Source organism: Xiphophorus maculatus, chromosome 15, assembly GCF_002775205.1.
Source record: "Xiphophorus maculatus strain JP 163 A chromosome 15, X_maculatus-5.0-male, whole genome shotgun sequence".
Taxonomy (NCBI): Eukaryota; Metazoa; Chordata; class Actinopteri; order Cyprinodontiformes; family Poeciliidae; genus Xiphophorus; species Xiphophorus maculatus.
The window spans coordinates 6,615,993-6,636,338 of NC_036457.1; the positions used below are offsets into that span (position 1 = coordinate 6,615,993).

The 20,346-nt window shown below is 36.3% G+C and overlaps 2 protein-coding genes across 21 annotated transcripts in view; one reads left to right on the forward strand and one right to left on the reverse strand.

Annotated features, from left to right (window-relative positions):
- Positions 1–9,647, forward strand: part of ptprk (protein tyrosine phosphatase, receptor type K) — a 106,646-nt gene extending 96,999 nt beyond the window's left edge. For 6 of the 15 annotated variants that reach the window (XM_023347509.1, XM_023347502.1, XM_023347508.1 and 3 more), the window contains 14 exons: positions 342–359; positions 879–915; positions 1,029–1,126; positions 1,351–1,467; positions 1,982–2,136; positions 2,504–2,639; positions 3,253–3,402; positions 4,047–4,220; positions 4,982–4,999; positions 5,617–5,748; positions 5,963–6,088; positions 6,195–6,358; positions 6,584–6,719; positions 7,141–9,647. In XM_023347509.1, coding sequence (XP_023203277.1) covers positions 342–359; positions 879–915; positions 1,029–1,126; positions 1,351–1,467; positions 1,982–2,136; positions 2,504–2,639; positions 3,253–3,402; positions 4,047–4,220; positions 4,982–4,999; positions 5,617–5,748; positions 5,963–6,088; positions 6,195–6,358; positions 6,584–6,719; positions 7,141–7,194 — 1,515 coding nt within the window. In that variant the 3' untranslated portion in view covers positions 7,195–9,647. The remainder of the gene's footprint in view (positions 1–341; positions 360–878; positions 916–1,028; positions 1,127–1,350; positions 1,468–1,981; positions 2,137–2,503; positions 2,640–3,252; positions 3,403–4,046; positions 4,221–4,981; positions 5,000–5,616; positions 5,749–5,962; positions 6,089–6,194; positions 6,359–6,583; positions 6,720–7,140) is intronic. The other 9 variants (XM_023347505.1, XM_023347512.1, XM_023347513.1 and 6 more) reach the window with 4 other exon arrangements.
- Positions 9,648–10,359: 712 nt separating this feature from the next.
- The window catches only part of LOC102224710 (disks large-associated protein 2-like), a 102,308-nt gene continuing 92,321 nt past the window's right edge, over positions 10,360–20,346 (reverse strand). For all 6 annotated transcript variants that reach the window (XM_023347556.1, XM_023347555.1, XM_023347554.1 and 3 more), the window contains one exon: positions 10,360–18,682. In XM_023347556.1, the coding sequence (XP_023203324.1) occupies positions 18,467–18,682 (216 nt within the window). In that variant the 3' untranslated portion in view covers positions 10,360–18,466. The remainder of the gene's footprint in view (positions 18,683–20,346) is intronic.

The following is a 20,346-nucleotide window of genomic DNA, read 5'->3' on the forward strand; positions in this document are numbered from 1 at the left end:
GTATGTCTTTTAATCATGTCATGCTTTTACAACGCTTCCAGCATGCCTTTCTGTACTATAATTTACTATCATTTAGATGCATGCTATAACTAAAAAGAAACAGAAATTAGTTTGAATAGTATAGACACTCTCCAATCCTTTCTGACACAGCTAATATACTGTAGCTGTTGCAGTGTCTTTTCTATTCAGTCTAATTTGCACTCTTAGACCACTGTTTTGCATGTTTATGGTCTTCCATTATGTCAATACAGCTTTTGTTCTGATTGACACCCACTGACATTGTTGTGCTTTCTTTCTTTCCTTCCTCCACTTGTTCTTTCTGCCTGTGGCTTGGGCTGTAGATTTGGCTGTACAGGGATGTAAGTATCACTGTAGATTCTTTCATTCACGCCCTTCAACTTTATGACACCAGTCCACCTACACATCCATGCATTGAACTGTCCTGATATGCATCAAAAGACGATGCAGATCCTTGAGTTGCTGGGGCTTCTGCTGCATGAAAGTTGTCACTTCATCTTGCCCACCTGCCATCTTTCTTCAGATTTTTATGTATCTTGAAACTCTGTGCATTGACCTAATTTTTCAACTTCTGAAAACCTGGTTATGGTTTCCATTGGACTGATTGGTGTGCATGACGTAACAGTTGTATTGTAACGACATAGCAAAGTAATAATTAGATGTAAAACTAATATAAATAGTACAATGAGGACTTTAAAAAGACATCCAGCCCCTTACAGTAATGCTCAGCTGCAGAAAAATCTTAACGAAAGTCTTGTCAAGGCAGTAAAAAATATTTCTCCCAGCCAAGTAAAACAAAGGTTTGTGGTAAATAATCCAAATATTATCATAACATACTGACACTAGTGTTGTGCTTTCAGGGATATCAAAGACCAAGTCACTACATAGCTACTCAAGGTAAGATAGAGAAACAATTTAACTACATGCATCAGTTAATTTTTTTCATAAGATTAATGTCAGTCCACAAAACATATTATTTGTTTTTAAAGAAATGCTGTGTCTGTGTGTAGGTCCTGTTCATGAGACGGTGTATGATTTCTGGAGGATGGTGTGGCAGGAACAGTCGGCTTGCATTGTTATGGTAACCAATCTGGTGGAGGTTGGAAGGGTAAGTTTCTCCTTTTCTTTTGTTTACCATGTGTAGCAAGGTTACATTATTTGAAATGCTTTGTTTTGTTCTTTACACTCAAATCTTTAGCAGCATAAAATGTTTTTTTCAACACTGGAATCTAATCTATTTAGGGCGACACTTTATTTTAGCCATCTAAACCTTATCACGTGGAGGGCGGTTTTTGTCATTTCTGACATAATCTTGACGTTTGCTTTTTCCAGGTTAAGTGCTACAAGTACTGGCCAGATGATGCTGAGGTATACGGAGACTTCAAAGTGACTTTTGTGGAGGTGGAACCCTTGGCTGAATATGTGGTCCGCACATTCACCCTGGAGAGGGTAAGACGTGTTTTATCTTCTTCACCCCAATTTGAAATTATGAGCTGCTATGATGATATATGCAGTTGTCCATACCATATGTTGTTATTAGACACTTTTCACTTTTTATTATGTGTAACTTTCCCTGTAAAATTTTTAGAAGTGAGAATTTGAGAAGAAAACAGTGTATTTAGGTTTCCGGGAACCAATTAAAACTTAAACCAGACTTTATAACACTTTATGCAAAATTTCCTCAGCTCGTGAAGATCATTTAACAATGAAACTAAAGTCTCCTGAATTTATTATCTTGCCTCCTGCGTGTTTCAGTATTCTATCTGCATTGTATTGAAAATGTAAAAATATATATTTTTTAATATGGTAATTTGCTTTAAATTAAACACTAGGAAGCTTGAAACTTTCAGCTCAATGCCACCATGGATCTATGTTTAATAGCTCAACCATAGTCTACCTGGCTACTAAAACTTCCTGTGTCTTGCTGCTTCTACACTAACAAAACATATTTGTTTTCGTTCAGCGTGGATTTAATGAGGTGCGAGAGGTCAAGCAATTCCACTTCACTGGCTGGCCTGATCACGGCGTTCCATATCACGCCACTGGACTACTTTCCTTCATCCGCAGAGTCAAAATGTCCAACCCTCCGTCCGCTGGGCCGATAGTGGTTCACTGCAGGTATGACTATTCGTGCATATTTTTATATAGTAAACATACAATGCTGGCCACACTTATTGATAACCATGGTAAAGATTAACCTTTTATTGTAGTGATACAATCTAATTGGGAAAAACTTAACAAAAATGTTTTACCAAGGCACTTCACAAGAGCATCAACTCCAGAAAATTTACTTCCTGAACTCTTTTTGTGTTAGATTATGGTTCTGCAATAAAAGAGGAAATAATTTTACGCATTTTTACAATGAGGGCCAATAAGTGTGTCTAAGCATTGAAACTAGAATGCCTTCTGGACTTCTAGAGATTAAAATGAATATTGATTTTGACATTTTAAATATACAACTTACCGTCCATCCATCTTTCTGCAGTGCTGGAGCAGGGCGCACAGGCTGTTTCATTGTGATTGACATCATGTTGGACATGGCAGAGAGAGAAGGAGTCGTCGACATCTACAACTGTGTAAAAGCTCTCCGCTCCAGGAGGATCAACATGGTACAGACTGAGGTGACTGCATTACCCATCCTCCATCTGCATCCTCTCCTTAGCTTAGACAGAAGAAAACCCTCACCTGCAGAATCAGCCATCAGCATGGTACAGATGGCTAAGCTGTAGGTAGATATCTAAAATTTTCATACACAAGTCACCTCATCATAGTTAGAACATAAATATAGTTATGGTTAAATTCTGACCAAAGGTGCCTGGAATAAAGTTTTTTTGATGCTAAAATCAAATACACCACAGACTATTTACTTCTTCAATGTCAGCCTGTTTTAGTTCAACAGGCTTAGATTCTGTCATATCTTAAAGGGTTCATAGCTGTTCATTGGCTATCTCCTCATACAAAAAAGTATCTGTTATTTGCTTAAAAAGTTTAAAATATACAATTTTCTGAGCAGATTGACACAAAAGTAAGAAAAGCCACAACATAATTTCATTTCATCTCATCCATACATCCATTTTCCATGAGTCTTCATTCACATACAGCGTCTTCATCCTCACTTTCACCTTCACTTCAACTTTTTTTGTCTTATATGTGTGGTTGTTTCACTTTTACAGTATTTACTATGTCTTTCCTGTTTTAAATATTTAAATGTTCTGTGGTTTGAATCATGAACAGGAGCAGTATATCTTCATCCATGATGCCATCCTAGAGGCTTGTCTATGTGGAGAGACAGCAATACCAGTTTGTGAGTTCAAAGCAGCGTATTATGAGTTGATTCGCATCGACTCCCAGACCAACTCATCACACCTGAAGGATGAGTTCCAGGTAAACTGGGATCTTTTTGCTTTTAATGACAGACCTTTTAAGTTTTTGCTCTATCTGTTTAGAAACATGAGGTGAAGTAAAAACATTTAGGAGGAAGTGCTGCTGATCAAGTAAACATTTGTTTCATCTATTATTTGTATAGCCTGATTGATTTTAATAACCCATGTAAGCATTTACTGTTGTGTTTATAGTTCTGCTTCTTAAAGTATCCTTAATAATGACATTTTCCTCTGATAATCTTATTTTTTCAAATGTCTTGCTGGGAAAGTAGTAACTTCCAAGTTCCAAATCTGAACAAGTAAAGCAAAGCAATTTGTTCACATTGATGACAAATTGTCACCTAATGTTATGAAATGATAAAAGTTTAAAATATATGAATGCTCTTGAAAGCGACTATACACTTGTTTGTGTTCACATGCTTAGATTATTTAGTTCTTCCCATTTCAGGTTGTTTACTAACAACAAACATTGAAAACTGGGTCCGACTTGTTTGTCCAGAGCACATTTAACAGTCAGAAGCTCAACAAAAAAAAAAAAAAAATTCTTTATAAACAGTTCATTCTCCGCAATGCTTATACTTGAATGTACCTGCTTCTTAAGGATGTGTACTAATTTTAAATTCATCCTTTTTTCTTTGTTGCCAGACATTAAACTCAGTGACTCCACAGCCTCAGCCAGAAGACTGCAGCATTGCACTGTTGCCTAGAAACCAAGATAAGAACCGCTTTATGGATGGCCTTCCTCCTGATAGATGCCTGCCCTTTCTCATCACAATAGATGGAGAAAGCAGCAATTACATCAATGCTGCTTTGATGGATGTAAGTCGAAGCCTTATCTAATGCACATATTGTATAGGAAGGTTGTGTTATTTTCAACTAATGTAGCAGGAGTAGTTTGGGACATGGTGTGGTCTTTTCATAAGACATTGTTGTGTAAAAACTTAAGAGATGTGTTGCTTTTAACACATGATAAAGAAAAGTAACAACAAATCTTTAAATAATGTATTATTTTGTCCCAAACTGCAGTCAAATTTTTCTGTTGAAAATGATACAGACTTTTAAAAACTAAAGTTTATTAAAAAACTGAAACATTTGCATATATTTTCTACAGATATACACACACAGACTCCCCCTTCCTGTTTGTGTGATGCTGTGTTTGTGGTTTTAGCAGCAGAAGGCTAGAGACAAATCCAGGTTCTAAAAAGACCGACCGCTAGCTTCTCTGGCCACCACAAAAAAAATTTATTGCTCTGGCAACAGTTGACATGGCTGTTTCAAATAGGCCATCAGCTAAAATACAGAAATTTTGGTTCTGCAGAAATTTAAGGATGACATCAGTTTATTTGATCGTTTTCAATTGGTCAGAGGCACAAAAACCACAGTAAGGGGTGGGTTGTAGGTATGTCAGTAGTTTCTGTTATTAATAAATTGAAATACAAACATGTTTTTTTGATAGAAATGTGGCTTCTCTCCAGCAAAGCTGCTGGAGGACAAAATGCTGCAGCCAGTGTAAAACTAATGAGATTCAGATGTTTATATTTCAAATTTAGTCACTTACCTCTGGCCTCTCTCTAACCAAGCTGTCAGAAGAGTTCCAGGTAATGGGATATGACTTCAAATCTCCAATACTGGATTTGTTTCATGGCTTCAGTGTTGTTCAGCGACCGATTTCATGTTTTACTCACAGACTTCATTGTGACACTAGAATCTCATCGTTATCATGATTTATTACCCACCAAAGTCATTCATGCTTCTGTTCCATGTGTAATCGCTCATTCTCATCCAGAATAATGTTGGGCTCATTTAAGTTTCAGTTCAGTAAGTTCATCATGTCAGTAACAGTAATAGTCAATAGTCAGTTACATGTCAGTGTAGCTAGCATTTTTACATTATCTGATGTGATCTTTGTTCAAGTATACCTGCTGAACTAACTGAACATAAGGCTAACTGAGTCCTTTAAATGTAAATAGTACATTTGGCCTAAATGTGTTTGCATGCTCCCGACCCTGGCAGTTTAAACCCACGGCATGATCACCTGACCAGACATTTCCCCTTTTTATTATGCTTCTGTTCCATCTCACACACTGTGCTGCTTGTATTGTGTGTGGAAGAGAGAATAACAGAGAAATGTCAGGGACAGATGTCTAATAATGGTGTGTTTTCTTTTTCTGTGAAAGAAACATTTCAAATAATCAGTTTTGTCTCTGGCCTGCAGAGTTACCGGCAACCTGCGGCATTCATCGTTACCCAGCATCCTTTGCCCAGCACAGTTAAAGACTTTTGGCGACTAGTTTATGACTATGGCTGTACCAGTCTGGTGATGCTGAATGAGATCGACTTGGCTCAGGTAAAGCACTTTTGATTATAATAAATGCCCCACAAACTACAAATATACATGTTCAACCACACTACCAACGTTAGAATAATAGAGAAAAAATCCCCAATGACAAGAAAGTATATAGCATGAGAAGGGAAATTGTGTTCATAAGTTATGTCCTCAAAAGATTTCTTAATTTTAATTGTTTTTTTGTTTTTTCTTTCACATCTATGTTCATACATAGGGTTGTCCTCAGTACTGGCCAGAAGAGGGCATGCTGCGTTATGGTCCAGTCCAGGTTGAATGTATGTCTTGCTCGATGGACTGTGACATCATTAGCAGACTCTTCAGGGTCTGTAACCTCACCAGGGTTAGTATGCTGATTTGATTCATGTTAACTGGGCTCAATATCTTTTGCCAAATTCCCCAGCAAATATCTGCTTATGTGTGACAGTCTTTTTTTAAAAATATTCCAGCCACAGGAAGGCTACCTAATGGTTCGTCAGTTCCAGTACCTCGGTTGGGCCGGACACAGAGACGTTCCTGCATCCAAACGCTCCTTCCTGAAATTGATACTTCAGGTCGACCAGTGGCAGCGGGAGGGAGAGGAGGGAGAAGGAAGAACCATTGTGCATTGCTTGTAAGTTAACAGCACATCAAATCTTTACATTTAGTTTTAAAAGGACAGGTTCAAGCTTACAGTAGTCAGATTTAGCGATTCTTCGGTGGACAAGTCTTTTTTTATAGCAAGTAGCAATTTGTGCCAGACACCATAATAAGTGCCCTATGAAAGGATCCAAAACAACACCTGAAACATTTTGTGTAGTCTGTCAGGTCAGAATGTAATATTTTCTGTATTTTGTAGAAATGGCGGTGGGCGTAGCGGAGTATTCTGTGCCAGTAGCATTGTATGTGAGATGGCAAAGAGACAAAACGTGGTTGATGTATTCCACGCTGTGAAGACTCTGAGAAACAGCAAACCCAACATGGTGGATACTCCCGTAAGTTGCTCTTATATTAGAATCACACATACACATGCACACCAATAATATGTGATTAACCTACCTATGACCATCTGAATTAAATGTAGCCTTAATTTATTACTTTGTTAATTTCTGCTTGTTCAATTACTTTCATTGAACCAAAGGAGCTTTTGTTGATTTAAATGGTTTTTTACCTGTTTATGTAAAGATTCAGACCCTAAGCTGAGGTACATCCAGTAACTAGATCACTTCTGTTTTACTTCTTATGAATTGCTACAACTTGGAGGTATATTCCTTTTCCTAGCCTGCTGTGTGTGCTCTTTGATGATGCTACCTGTGGTTTTAATAAACTACAAACTTTTTATTTTACTGAGTTTTTCTAAACTTGTCTTTCCATGCACTATAAGTTTATTGAATATTTGTTTCCATTTTCCCACAGGAACAATATCGGTTCTGCTACGATCTGGCTCTCGAGTTCATTGAGTCGTCTTAAGAAGAGCAGAGAAGTTCACAGGAAAGTGAAGATATTCTGTTCTGTTCTTGTATTTGATCTTCTGCCTTTGCTTGGTCCTGATTCCCCTCTGTCGTGTTCTGTAGCATCAATTTATTTTTTTGGCTCGACAAATGGTGCAATCAAAGTCCGCTCTGTACAGTGTTGTGAGGCAAAAGGAAATCTTCAGACTTTTAAATAAGAATGAGATGACGAGGACTGCAGCAGAAGATGTTAATGCTTTTGAATCTTTATGCTTATGGTACAGCGTTTTGAGTGCCAGCGGGGTCCTGTATGTTTTTGAGCCCCAATTTAAATGTCAAGCCTCTCAACCACAAACCCCTTCCCCACGAACTCGATGCTTTGTGTTGTTACAGCTGCAGTATTCAGTGTGAACTGTAGATGTCTCCCTTCCTTTGCAAAGTTGTAACCACTTTTATTTTGTTGGACTGCAAGTTAAAGTGATGCCATGTTCCCATTTTCACGCTGATTTCCGAGTATTTCATCAGTGTTGAGTATCTCATCATGGTGATGTCTGAATATTTGCGATCTGTAATTTTGTACCAGAACAAGAAACCTAATGTTACAGCCCAGTCAAACTCTGTGGATGTTTTTGTTTCTTTCTAGGGCACTGTCATGTTATTGTCAGATCACAGTGAATTCTGAGGTTTAGCACCATGATCTTTCACCAATTTTTTTCCTATTTTAAATTAGTTACACAAAACTGTTTGATAACAGAATATAGATGAAGACAATTACCTTTGTATTAATACGAGTTTACAAGTTTTATTTTTTTCCATTTTGCTTCTTGTTGTATCATGTACTAATCTACTGAATATAAATGCTGAAGTACTTTTTCTATCCCAAATTGTAAAATAGACCACTTTTCCATCACATTTATGTTTGTTTTAGGGCTGGGCCCAATGCATTTTTAATTCATCCAGTTCACAAACATAGCTTCATTAAAAAACACATTTAGGCAGAATTTAATTATAAAAGAAATCAGTTTCCTCTATTTTCAAAAACACACAGATTTATAGTTTTGCTTTCGTTTTGGGCCTGGAATGATTTGGAAGTGAACTGACCCCAGGCGTCATTTGTTCTGTGCACTGGTGGCCAACACTTTTTGTTTGAATATTATTATTTTGTAGCTGATGTTTATTCATAAGCCAAAGACTTTGTGTAAATATGTCTATACGGATGAAGCACATTGTTTGTATTTATTGTTTGTTTATTGCATTGCTTGTAAGAACAATCATTTTTCATTCCATGTTTACTCCACCAACAGCGCTTCTTAAACTGCTTATGGAGATGAACAAACTTGTCGTCTTCATATGGAATCATGGGAGTATTTGTTGAGCCTGTTGTGGATCATCATGCCAGATATCGCATCTGATTAGTTTGAGTCCATGAAGAAGAGTTTAAGAATCCCTGATGAAAGCTGTGTATTAAAGCTTTAGGAGTAGTATTCAGTATTTAGGTGAAATCCAATAGTATCGTTTTTTGTTTTCTTTTTAAGATTTTAAAGTAAAGATACTTTTTTGTTTTTCTTTTGTGTAAAAGCTCACTTTTCTGTTTGTGGTCAGTAGAACATCGGTGCATTTGAGTTTTCTTGGATAATGGCCTGCAAACTGAACTTCTTAGTTGAGATGAGCTGTTTGTCTTCATTCTTATGTCCTGTTTAACATCATTGCTGAACATACAGTGAGTGATGTCAACAGGCTTAGTTGAAGAAACACAGAGAGCTGTAATACATGTACATTTATTGTGCCTAATCATTTACATTTCCAAACTGAAACAAGCATTTTTGACATTGACCTCGAGCAGGGCTTTGTTCAATGCGTTCTTATGGATGATCAGTGTTTTCAGTTCCTTGAGCCTGCATTTGTTGTGTTTAATCCATGAAAATGCTTCTTTTGAGGCTTTACAAACTTAACAGATTGAACTTTATTGTAAATAAAAGATCAGATGTTCCACCCTGTTTCTGAAAGTAACGATGGGTTCAATTTAAGAACATTTGTTCTATTGTAGATAAAAGAAAATGTAAGAATAAACATTTGTGTTCAAAAATGCTGTGGTTTTCACTGAAGAAGTGAACATCAGCCTTCAGTTTTCGTTTTCTACAGATTTCTGATCTGACCCAACAAAGTTGCAGAAAACTAAAGATGCGTATCCATACTTTTTTAAAAAATATATATATTATTGGTGTTTTTGGAAAGTATGTACAATACAAAAAAACCTTCAATTATTCGGCTTTGGGGACACTGAGTAAAAAACAAAAAAGGAACAGTTTTTTTTTTCTTAGGAAATTGTTGCCCCAAAAAAGAGAGAAAGAAGCTGGTGTCTGGGTGAGAGGCCAGTCTAAGTATGACATTAATATTCATGGTTCATAATTATTCTTGTCTGTAATGTTTGGCTTCTTTGCTGTAATAAAAAAAACAGTTCTTTAACTAAAACCTTTGGGTTCATGGCTTCTCAGTATCATCTTCTGATTATAAAATGTCATAATCTCCAGAAGACCTTTACAGCAGGTGGGTTTTGAGATTCATTAATTATATCTAACACATCATAATTACAGGTTTACTCTGAGCTGCTGCTGTTATAAGACATGAAACTACATTATTTTTTTATACTTATTGAGACCTGTCTCTTTGCTTAAAATGACAGGAAAGAAGTGGAACAGCAACGGAAGTAGACAAGAGGTCCCGTGTAACTCTGTAGGAGTCTGTCAACTTGACAAGCTTTAGTCATTTCCTCAACAATTCTGTTATCTAAGAAAAAGTGGCAAGAGAAAAAAAAATCCGTAAAAGTCTTGCTTACAGTTTGTCAAAAGCCGCGTGGGTGACACAGAAAATGTACGAGATGAGCTGGACAGAGCTTTTTCTCTTATGTGGGAAAAGCTATATAGCGTAAAAAATGTTGAAAAGCCAGCTATCACTAGTTGGTAGAGTTTAGCAATTGTGTGCTTTGTAATGCTAAAAAAATACTAATAACTTGAATAATTTTCATAAGAATTATATGTTATGTATGATAAATATTCTCAGAAGAAACATCCACTTCTGTAGCTGAAATGCCCATATGACATCTTGGGGAACAGCTGCGTCACTGACCAACTTCTGGTTTGCTCCCTGCTATAAAAAAAGTGACAAGTAGTGTTGTTTTCTTCAAAAAGTTTAATTTGCATAATTATTTACAACAGATGATTGGTAGTACTTAGGAGGCAAAATATAGTAAGTCACATTCATAAAGCAAAAAAAAAAAAAATCATAAAAACTTGGAACAATTTCAAAACCTTGCATTTAGAAAAGAAAATGTACATTTAATTTTTAGATGAACAAATCTAGAAATGAAATAGTCATCCTAAAGTAATCTTGCAAACACAAACTGATCTGTAGACTGCTGTTATACTGACCAGCAATGAATCACTAATTAATACAATCATTTACTATCCTGCATGCTATTATAAAATGTTGACAAAGAAACATTAAACAACCAAAACAGGGTCAAGAGCAGAAAATAGTTTTAAATAAATTAGGCCTAAATTATATATTTATATATGTATATTTCTGTACAAATACTTATTTGGCATAATGTTTGTCCTCATTATTGATATATTAAACAATTTCAAAATAGAATTAAGCTAACCACACACCTGTATATACTATCTGATGGTTTTGATGTCATTTTAGGTTGTTTTTTTTCTACCCATAACCCACAACACATTTCTCCACCAAAGTCAAACAAAACGGTGTCTGTTCTATCTCTTCATAAAACACTGAAAAATATGTTTTCTTTAGCAGTTTCATATTTATACACAAAATATATCCAAATTACATAATGTGCAATTCTGGCAGAACTGTTATAATATGACTAGTATTAGTGCCCCTCAGAGTCAGTACTGGATTTGTACATTTAGTCAGGCCCATTACACAGATGGGCACTGAAGCTGCAACCAAAAAACCCCAAATATAATAAAATAAATTACACAAAACAAACTTGTGGATATTAATCCTAATGCTGCCTGGTGAAAAGAATAGTTTGTCAATTCAGTGTTGATCTTTGACACCACTATGTCTTGTGCGGGAAATATTAAATTAGCACCTCTCCTAGCTTAGCATAAGGACTTGGAGCTGGCTAAATTGCTAGCCCTTTCAAAAAGTAACCTACTTGTAGAGCTTTGGTCTAAAGTTGACATGCAGTCATCGTGGATGTGGCTTTTAGTGATGTGTTTGAGTCGTTCCTTTCTCCACCATACAAAAAAATATTACGTAACGTTAAACAAGAACTGGGTGCACAGGTTTGAATTTATTGTAGATTTGTTTATATTCTTCACAGTCAGAACTAAACAGTTTTAAATATATACATGCACTGGCACCATTATTTAGCAAAGGAACTTTTAACATGTTGCACCTTGACCACAGCCGTTTTCATGTACCCATAGACAATATGAGAATATTTGAGTACTTTTCTGGATTTGTTATCCTGCCGGGGACCTGGCGTTCAAACATGGTCCATAATTTTACAGCAGGGTTTAGGTCATAGCTTTGAGACCGTTTCAGGGACCTAATTTAATCTGCTCCATCTATTCCCCAACTAAATTGATATGTGTTTCGGATCTCTGTCCTGCCAGAACACTAATGTGTCTCCAAATTTCAATCATATGACCCGATTTGTAATGTTCAGTTGCAAAGTGATTGGCAAGCATGTTCAAGAACAGCACAAGAACCACCAGGCTACAGTGTATCATAAACTAGGAAATGCTGGAACACCTGCCCTGATCTATAATGAAGCTAGTTTGATATCATAATAGACACTTTGTCTAGTGCTGGCCAGGAGCACTAGTCAAAGAACACTGTGCCAACTGCCCAGCATGGAGGTGGTAGTATTGGGCTGTGGAGCTGTTTTTGCTACCGGTCGTACTTAAGCATTGTAAAAGTTGGTGGAATTAATAAGGCAGATTACTAGTTTTAAATTCCTAAATCTTACCTCACCTTAACAGCCAAATGGTTGATACTTAGACACAGTTGACTGAACAAGACATTATAGTAGATTAAGCAGGATAACATTGTTCTTATGAAATAGCTTTGACTTTGATTAAAATTTATGGGGCATGTTTAAAAGCTTGATCTGTGCAATCTCTACATTTTGCAATAAATGGATTGATCACTTTGCCAGTTAGAATTATGATGTGATCGATGACTACAAAACACATTTGGTTTCTATGCAACTTACTATGGAAAATCTATCCAAAAAGCAGCTGTGTGTTATGTTACTTGTGTCTACATTAGGACTTAAGTATGTATAATTCTTTCTGGATTAAATTAAATATCCAATTCAAACTCAGGCACCCAGCGCTTGTGTTTAAAAGGCATTGATGTATGTAACTAAATCACTAAAAGCTAAAACATAATATGACATTCATCCCGATGATGAGTTTAGGCGACCGATACTCTTTTACCACATTGTTGAATACCAAGTATTGGTTTTACATCATTGCATTTGTTCTGTGGTAGGCTAGCAATTGAAAAAAAACAACAACCTTTAAACAAATCAGTAACTTTTCTAAGTTCACAGGAGATGTGTTTAACAGAAGTCTTTTCTGATCAAATAAAGTGAAATAGGCATACAACCTATTGTGACAAACTATTCTTTAACCAGCTAAGGAATCATCAAATATTCCTTTGACTTCAGAAACCAACACAAAAACATTTGTAACACTTAAATGAGGGTTATTGCTTGAAAGGCAGAAACACTCATACATAGAGATGAGGTTTACACGAGCCTCACAGTAAATGTTCATATTTGCTTGATGCTTGGACAGAAACGAGTTCTGATGTCATCATGTGAATTATGAAAACAGAACAAGAAAATTGTAGAGCAACAATGTTGGAGATAATGAAAGTTGAATGAGTTTACAAAAATCCTCAAAATCATGAGCGGAAACTTTACTGAGTAGTAGAGAATATGCCATTACACTGCTGATCTAAAGTTTATGTGCACTGGATGGTTTTGGTGTTTACTAATTAGTCAAATATGAACATAAAATAAAATAAAACCAACATGTAATACAATAAGATGGTTATTTCAGCACCTAGACTTCTGTGAGGTTTAACTTCAGTGAAATGATCTAAAATATGGTGCTTTTGATATGGATAAAAAATATGGGTAGCAACTCTATAAGGACCTATTCTTGTGAGTCCTTGAACGTCATTGTTAGATATTTAAATGTTAAACATTTTATATCAGTGTAAACTAAATACCAACTGGCAGATTAGCTGTATCCCATTCTGGTTGTGTTTCCTTCTGATGCATTTATCACAATGTACATGGTGCCTTTAGCGGTCTCCTGTATGAAGTTCAATCTGCACAGAGGCCTGCAACCTCAGCCACCCTGCAGAGGCACTGCTGCATAGTACACAGGCATGAAAAAGCGTTCACGTGGAGCCTATAACTGCTCCTAATAACGTTCGCTAAAACACTCAACCATGAGGTAAATAGCTCCAGGCCAGCCTGTCTGTCATTGTAATAAAATACTATTGCACTTTTTTCAGCTGGTCCAGTCTCCAACTCTAATATACACCGAGATTCCAAAATGGGCAAACAGAAGGTGATAGTAAAGACACTTATGAATGAAAAAATATAATCTGAAACAATTACCTTCCTTTGATTAGTTTTTAAAGTGTTTTTTTATATATGGATCAAAAAGTATTTGAAATTATACTAACACATTTACTAAGGTCTGAACCAAATACATTGAATTGTGACCAGAATAAACGTCAGCAATTTCTCTTCTTTGATGTCTTTTTTCTAGACTATATTGTGCTAAATCAGGACAACTGAAACAGGCAAATATAAATGTTGTTCCACTTTTAACTCTGTGATCCAACCAAGCATATAGTTTCCAGCCCTTTATGAAGGTACAAACTCTAAAAGGTCTTGCAGTTCTTTCACAAACCTCAAACCAAATCATTTGCTCAGTCCTAAGAGAATCAAACTGTAAGGCACCTGAGGATTTGTCATGTACATAGTTGCCAAACTTCTAAGCCCCATATAAAATGGTTGGGAGAGTGATGAAAAACACAGGAAACATTTATAGCAACTCAAAGATAATGGTACGAAAATGGCACCATGATATTATAACGTCCCTGCAAGATACTACAAGAAACACTTTGTGTGATTTCTGATATTGTAATTGTGTATCTTATACCCCTTACAATGTATTACTGTAGATGCGTAGTCATTTCCAACACTGTCCCTGTAACTTCTAAGAACATCCTGGTGTCAGGATTTCAGTCCAACTGTGAAAGCAGCTGAAGTGACATGATTTTTCACTCAAAACACTATGAAGTTGTGAGTGTATTTCGAGATAATCCTTATCACTTTGCTCTTGCATCTCAGTCCCACCTCTTTTAAAGTACCAGAACACAATGTCCCAAAGGAGGAAAGATAATGACAGATTTGACTCATACCAACTGTCACGCAAGTAAAACAGAAACACGAATTTAAAGCTGTGAGAAGCTCAGTTTAATCTTAATTTAATTTAAAACCTGCACTGGTGATAGAGGCCACCAGATCAGCAGCAGTAGACATGATGGAGTCACAGTTTGCAGTCTGTGGGAAGTAGACTTTGTCTGACTTCAGTCAGGTGGAAGAGCAGTTAGATTGTAAAAGTAGCCCATCAACCGTCGCTCAATCGAGATAAAACAACTGTGGTGTTTTCAGCAGATACGTCCTTCTACAAGATGAGTTGAGATGTTGATAAAGACAACAAAGGAGAAATGAAGATGAAAGACTAAACAGGAAGTAAAGCTTCCGATGACAGTAAGCGTGGCCACTATGATCTGAAAAACCTTTTGCATAAGTTCTCACATTTTTGGGAAGCAAATGTGTTCACTGAAGGTCTTGACCAAATTTTAAAAACATAATGTGATAAATTGTAAGCATTTTACATTACATTGTTTTAGTGTCTAATTCAAACATAAGAAACACAACCAATCTCAAATCATGCTCAAAATAATTGAAAAATGGCATTGTATGTTTTTTTCCCTCTCTACCACTCTGCCACAACATAAATCATTTTAAGCAAAATAATATGAACAATAATGTTGAAAAAAAAAAGCGACCTGTAAAGACTAAGCCCTTACCATCTTAACAGTTTATTGTACGTCTATAATGCACTGGACTTATTGAGCAAATGTATGCTGCGATCCCTTTATTCTATAGGGGGCACACATCTATAAAATATATTGTTTGTTTGTTTTTTGCTTAAATTAGACCTTTAAAGTAGTTAACACAACCTGAAATAAATAATGTAAAAATATTTGTAATAAGCATATTTATAATGTATATACAGATCAGTAACTGTGTATTTTATTAGGATTTTATGTGATAGACCAAGACATTGTTTTAAAGTAGAAGGAAAGTGATTTGTGGCTTTCCACTTTTGAAACAAATTAACACCCGAAAAATGTCAAGGTAATTTTCTATCTACTCTAATAAACCCCAAAATAGATTTAGTTCAGCCAGTTGCCATCAAATGAATGCAGCTGTGGAAGGATTGTTTATGAATAACAATTTTTAGTTGACTTTAGGTTTTAACTAGACCTTATATTGGAAATCTTAATAAAAGGGCTGAATACAAATGTGCGCCAATTTGCAGATTTATATGTGTAAAATATACTATCCAAGGAGTATAAGGGGTGTACATACTTCTGTAAAGCACTGTAGCAAAGTTAATGATATATCTGAAAAAAGTTCAATCTATTTACTTTGTTTTAGCATTTTCTGTGAACTCGTTCTAAACTTTCTATGTTCTGAAAATGCTACACTTTTTTGTGAGTTCAGGCTCAATACCCAGTTGCTCATTTATGAGCTAACAAAATTCAACTCATTAAAAAGTAAATAATATGTTTGCCCTATTTCATATTGGAAATTAAATATACAACAATTTGCATGGACAAACAAATGATATCAAAACACCCTGTCATCCCGTTGTATTTATTTGAAATTTTCGCAATCCCCGATCTCCTGGGACATTTTTTGCATCAATGTCATCTCTACATTCATTAGTGTTTTGGTAAGGCCATAGGGTAAAGGTTTCAGATTTAGCGCACTCATCCTGGAGGAAAATAGTCCAGCTCATGCTGAGCCTCATTGTCAGTAGAAATTATAATTAAATAGTGTCATTATCCCTCTTAACTTTTCACCACCTCATACAGAGAACGCAGACTGCTCCCCACCACTGAACGTGTTAAGATTAAAACAGGAAACACTTTGACCCACCATGATCATGGTGGCAACCTCAGCATTTGTTTTAATTACCCGAGGTTGGACTGGCAAATGGAGATGAGTGGGAATGAACTGGAAGTGTGAGGAAAAATAAAAACATGAACCATGATGTATCCTTAATTTTATTTTAAAAGTTGTTGGAATGTCAAACCTGTTTTCCCTCCTGCTCAATAATAATAGTAATAATAATGTTATTCATCTCAGTAAAACTCCCTTTACTTTATTCTGGGCAACAATCTGAACTAAAACAACTGTCTCCTCATTTAATTCACTGAAAGTAACAACATTGCAAAATTGTCACACTCAACCATCGGGGAGACATGTTAATAAATCTCAGTGTAAAAAGTACTGTTATTTGTGTGTGTGTGTGTGTGTGTGTAGGAATGGGTGAGGGACAACAGTTTTAGAGTAAAAAGCAGCACCATTTATTATAGTAACTGAATATTGTTAAAGTGTCATTTGCACCTGTTTTCCCTAGAACTACACAAGCAGATCAAACGAGAACAGAAAGTCAGATGCAGTGCAGAATGGAAACTCTCAGCTAAGAAATATTACTGAATAACCAGACAGATGATCTGTCATATCAACCAATGCCTGTTATTACCGGAAATAGTAAATGTATAGCATAAACTCTGAAATTGGTCTTATGATAGATACTATAAGTAGAATTAAAAGTGTTAGAATCATAAAAGCTTACTTAAAAGTGGCATTAATGCCATTAAAAAAGGAAACAAGGTGCAATTTCTACAACTTATATATATATATATATATATATATATTTATATATGAAATTCTGTAGTAGATTTTTCATCTCTGTTCTTGCAATTCAACTGCAACAATATCACATGAGCGTCATAAACTACATTTCCCTTGGAAATACAAACATGAATATTATAAGGTGCAAAATGCATTGGTTGAAATAACCTTTTTCAGGCTGTGTAAATCTTTTTTTTTTTGTTAATAATTCATATTTGTTCTGCAGTGGAAATGTGGACAGCAGCTAGTAATTCACACGTCTTTAAAAAAGTCCTAAGACTGAATGGTATTGCAGGGATGGAAAGGATTTCTGGATGGATTCTTTAGTGGGGTTTTTTTTGTTTTTTTTAATCCTAGCCAGCAACAATGGTTAATGGCTGCAGTACGACTGATTAAAGTACGATCAAAGAAAAATATGTGAAGTACTTGCCACATCAACCATGGCAAATTGAACGCTTAATTTTAAAAAGTCAAACTCTTCTTCAGGTTTTCACCGTATTTAAAAAAATAATAATAAGGAAAAAGCAAAGAAATTTAAAATTATACTGCAAAGAAATAACATGGTAACTTTGAGTGATAGAGGAAACACAACGGGTGCTTCAGCCACAGACCATTGTTGCCACCAGGGGAAAGTAGCGCTTTGTTTCTCTGAATGGAAAAAAAAAGTGTTTTTGTCCTTTGACACAGTTCGGGAACAGCAATAATTTAGGTGGACCAAAAAAGACAAAAGAAGTCTTAAAATTGATTTAATTCGGGCAGCTGTTATTTTACTTTATGTTAGCTTGTTCTCAGCCATTGGCAAATGTCCCTGTGATCTTTAAGATACAGTTGGCAAAGGTAGATTTTGTGGACATTAACAACCTCTGTATTTATTATGTTTGGCTGGTACGGGGTGACTTTTAGCTGAAGAATATCAAATGAAAATTGAAAAAAAATGTTTGCTGTATCATTATTCCAGATTATCGGGACTTAAAAACGTGGTCAAAAATCAGACTCCCGTGTCTTTAAGATGGCTGCATTTTATCATTCATCACTGTTGTCATTTATGTAGATAAAAAATGGGATAACATTTTCTGTTAAAATCTTTGCCTAGTGTATTTTCTTTTCAGGGACAGCCAGGACAGCATGTAAAAAGATTCAGCAAACAGGAGACATAGGGCAGATGTTGTGCCGCGACCTGCTGGTGTCAGATGGAGATGGACTACAGGAGCTAAGGAGGATTGTGTGGACCTCAAAGCCGCGTTTGGGCCTCTGGGATGTAGATCTCAATGCTGTCCGCCCTCTCCGTGGCTGAGTTTTGTCTGAAAGAAGCTGCTCGTTTGGCAGCCATGAGGCGTCTGCGGGCTTCCTGTCGCTGGCGGTCCTGGAGGTCAAGAGAGCGCTCCCTCATCATACCACCACGGCCCCTGGCTGGCCTCTTTGGCAGAGGTGGGGGCCACTTTTGCTCCTTGGGACACATAGAGAATTGATTACACCCCTGAAAATAAGTCCATGTTTATTCCAATTAGAAATAAACACTTGCTTATATTCTATGGTGTAATCTTTGCACGTTAATGGGAATTGCTCTTTATCTACATCTTATGCAGTGCACACTTCCTCCGTTAGCATACAAATGACAAAAATAGACATCAATGATGACCGTTATGGGAACTATTTGTGAATTAATAGCATTTTTCGTAGCTTTTAGCCTGTCACAGCATAAAAATTGGATGATAAAAATTCACTTTTTCACGCGTTTAATCAATCGTATAAACACTTGAAACTGAAGGAGAGATGAAACGGCATATAGAGAAACATCAGATTTTTTTCTAACCAGCTAATATTCAATTCGATCAAACTCTTCCTGTTTACGTTCAGTAAGGATTACCAACAAATCTTTCTTTTTGCAAAAATGATTTTCAAATACATGCCCTTAGACTTGGGGTGGTGAGCTTTAGACTATATGACATGGGTCAAACATGTTGTGTATCATTCCACATGTTTCCCACAATGCATTGTACAAACTTTGACCCACTGATGTAATGAATGAGGTTTGTTGCCTGTCTTCCTGGACTGAGATCAGGCAATTGTGATCATCACTCCCAAACACTGACTCTGTCCCTAAGCCACTTTGTAATTAATTTGGCATTATATGATTTGGGCCATTATCCATTTGGACGACATATTTGTGTCCAACCTTTACTGTCCCTGCTGATGCCTTGAGTTTTCCAGAGAAAACCTTCATGTAATGTTCTTTACTCACAATGCCATCTACAGTATGTTGTGCAGTATATGAGTCACTCATGAAGTAAGATCCTCACACAATATTTTTTGCAGATATATTGTACACCAACATTCATTATAGCCAAGTATTTCAACTTTAATTTCATCAGACCACCAGAGATGTCTCCAAAATTTAAGCCATTTGTCCATGTGTGCATTTGCAAACTGTAATCTGTGTTTATATATTTCTTGTGGAGTGACGGCTTTTTCCTCACAGAGTGGCCTCCGAGCCACTGAGTCGGTGGCACAAATTCACGCCAGTATGACTGACTAGGTGTCACAGTATATGTTGTTTGTAACTCTAAAAACAGTGTCTTATACACAGTCAGGAAGAACTTACGCTGCCACTGTATATCAATTCATTGTTGTTGAACAATGAATAAATAAACACAACATTTTCATAAGATTGTGACAGATTTCTGAGGGCAAGGGTAAGGCTCTATGACCGCAAGCTGGTGTTGGTTTAAACAGTGCCTGCCCTGATCCAGTAAGGCTATGCGTGGAACATCTGTGTCACTGTGAGGGTTAAGCTCTACTGAGCTCGCTATGTGCCTGCAAAGTGTTGGAGGCAGTAGAGTGTTTATAGCAGAAAGTGTAGAATACAGATAATTACCCAAGTGCCCCAAACGATCTTGTTACTTCTTAAGTTGCAATTACCAATTAAATGGATGTCTTGCAGCTGTAGGTCCCTCATCTGCAAGCACCACTTCTATACATTTGCCTTAATGTACGTTATGTAAAGAGTGCTTTAACTGAAAGCTTAAATAACCACAGTATTTTGCATCTGTTGAAATTTGCTCTTCCCTTCTAGTAATAATTTGATCAAATTGGTAATTCCACCTTGTTTTA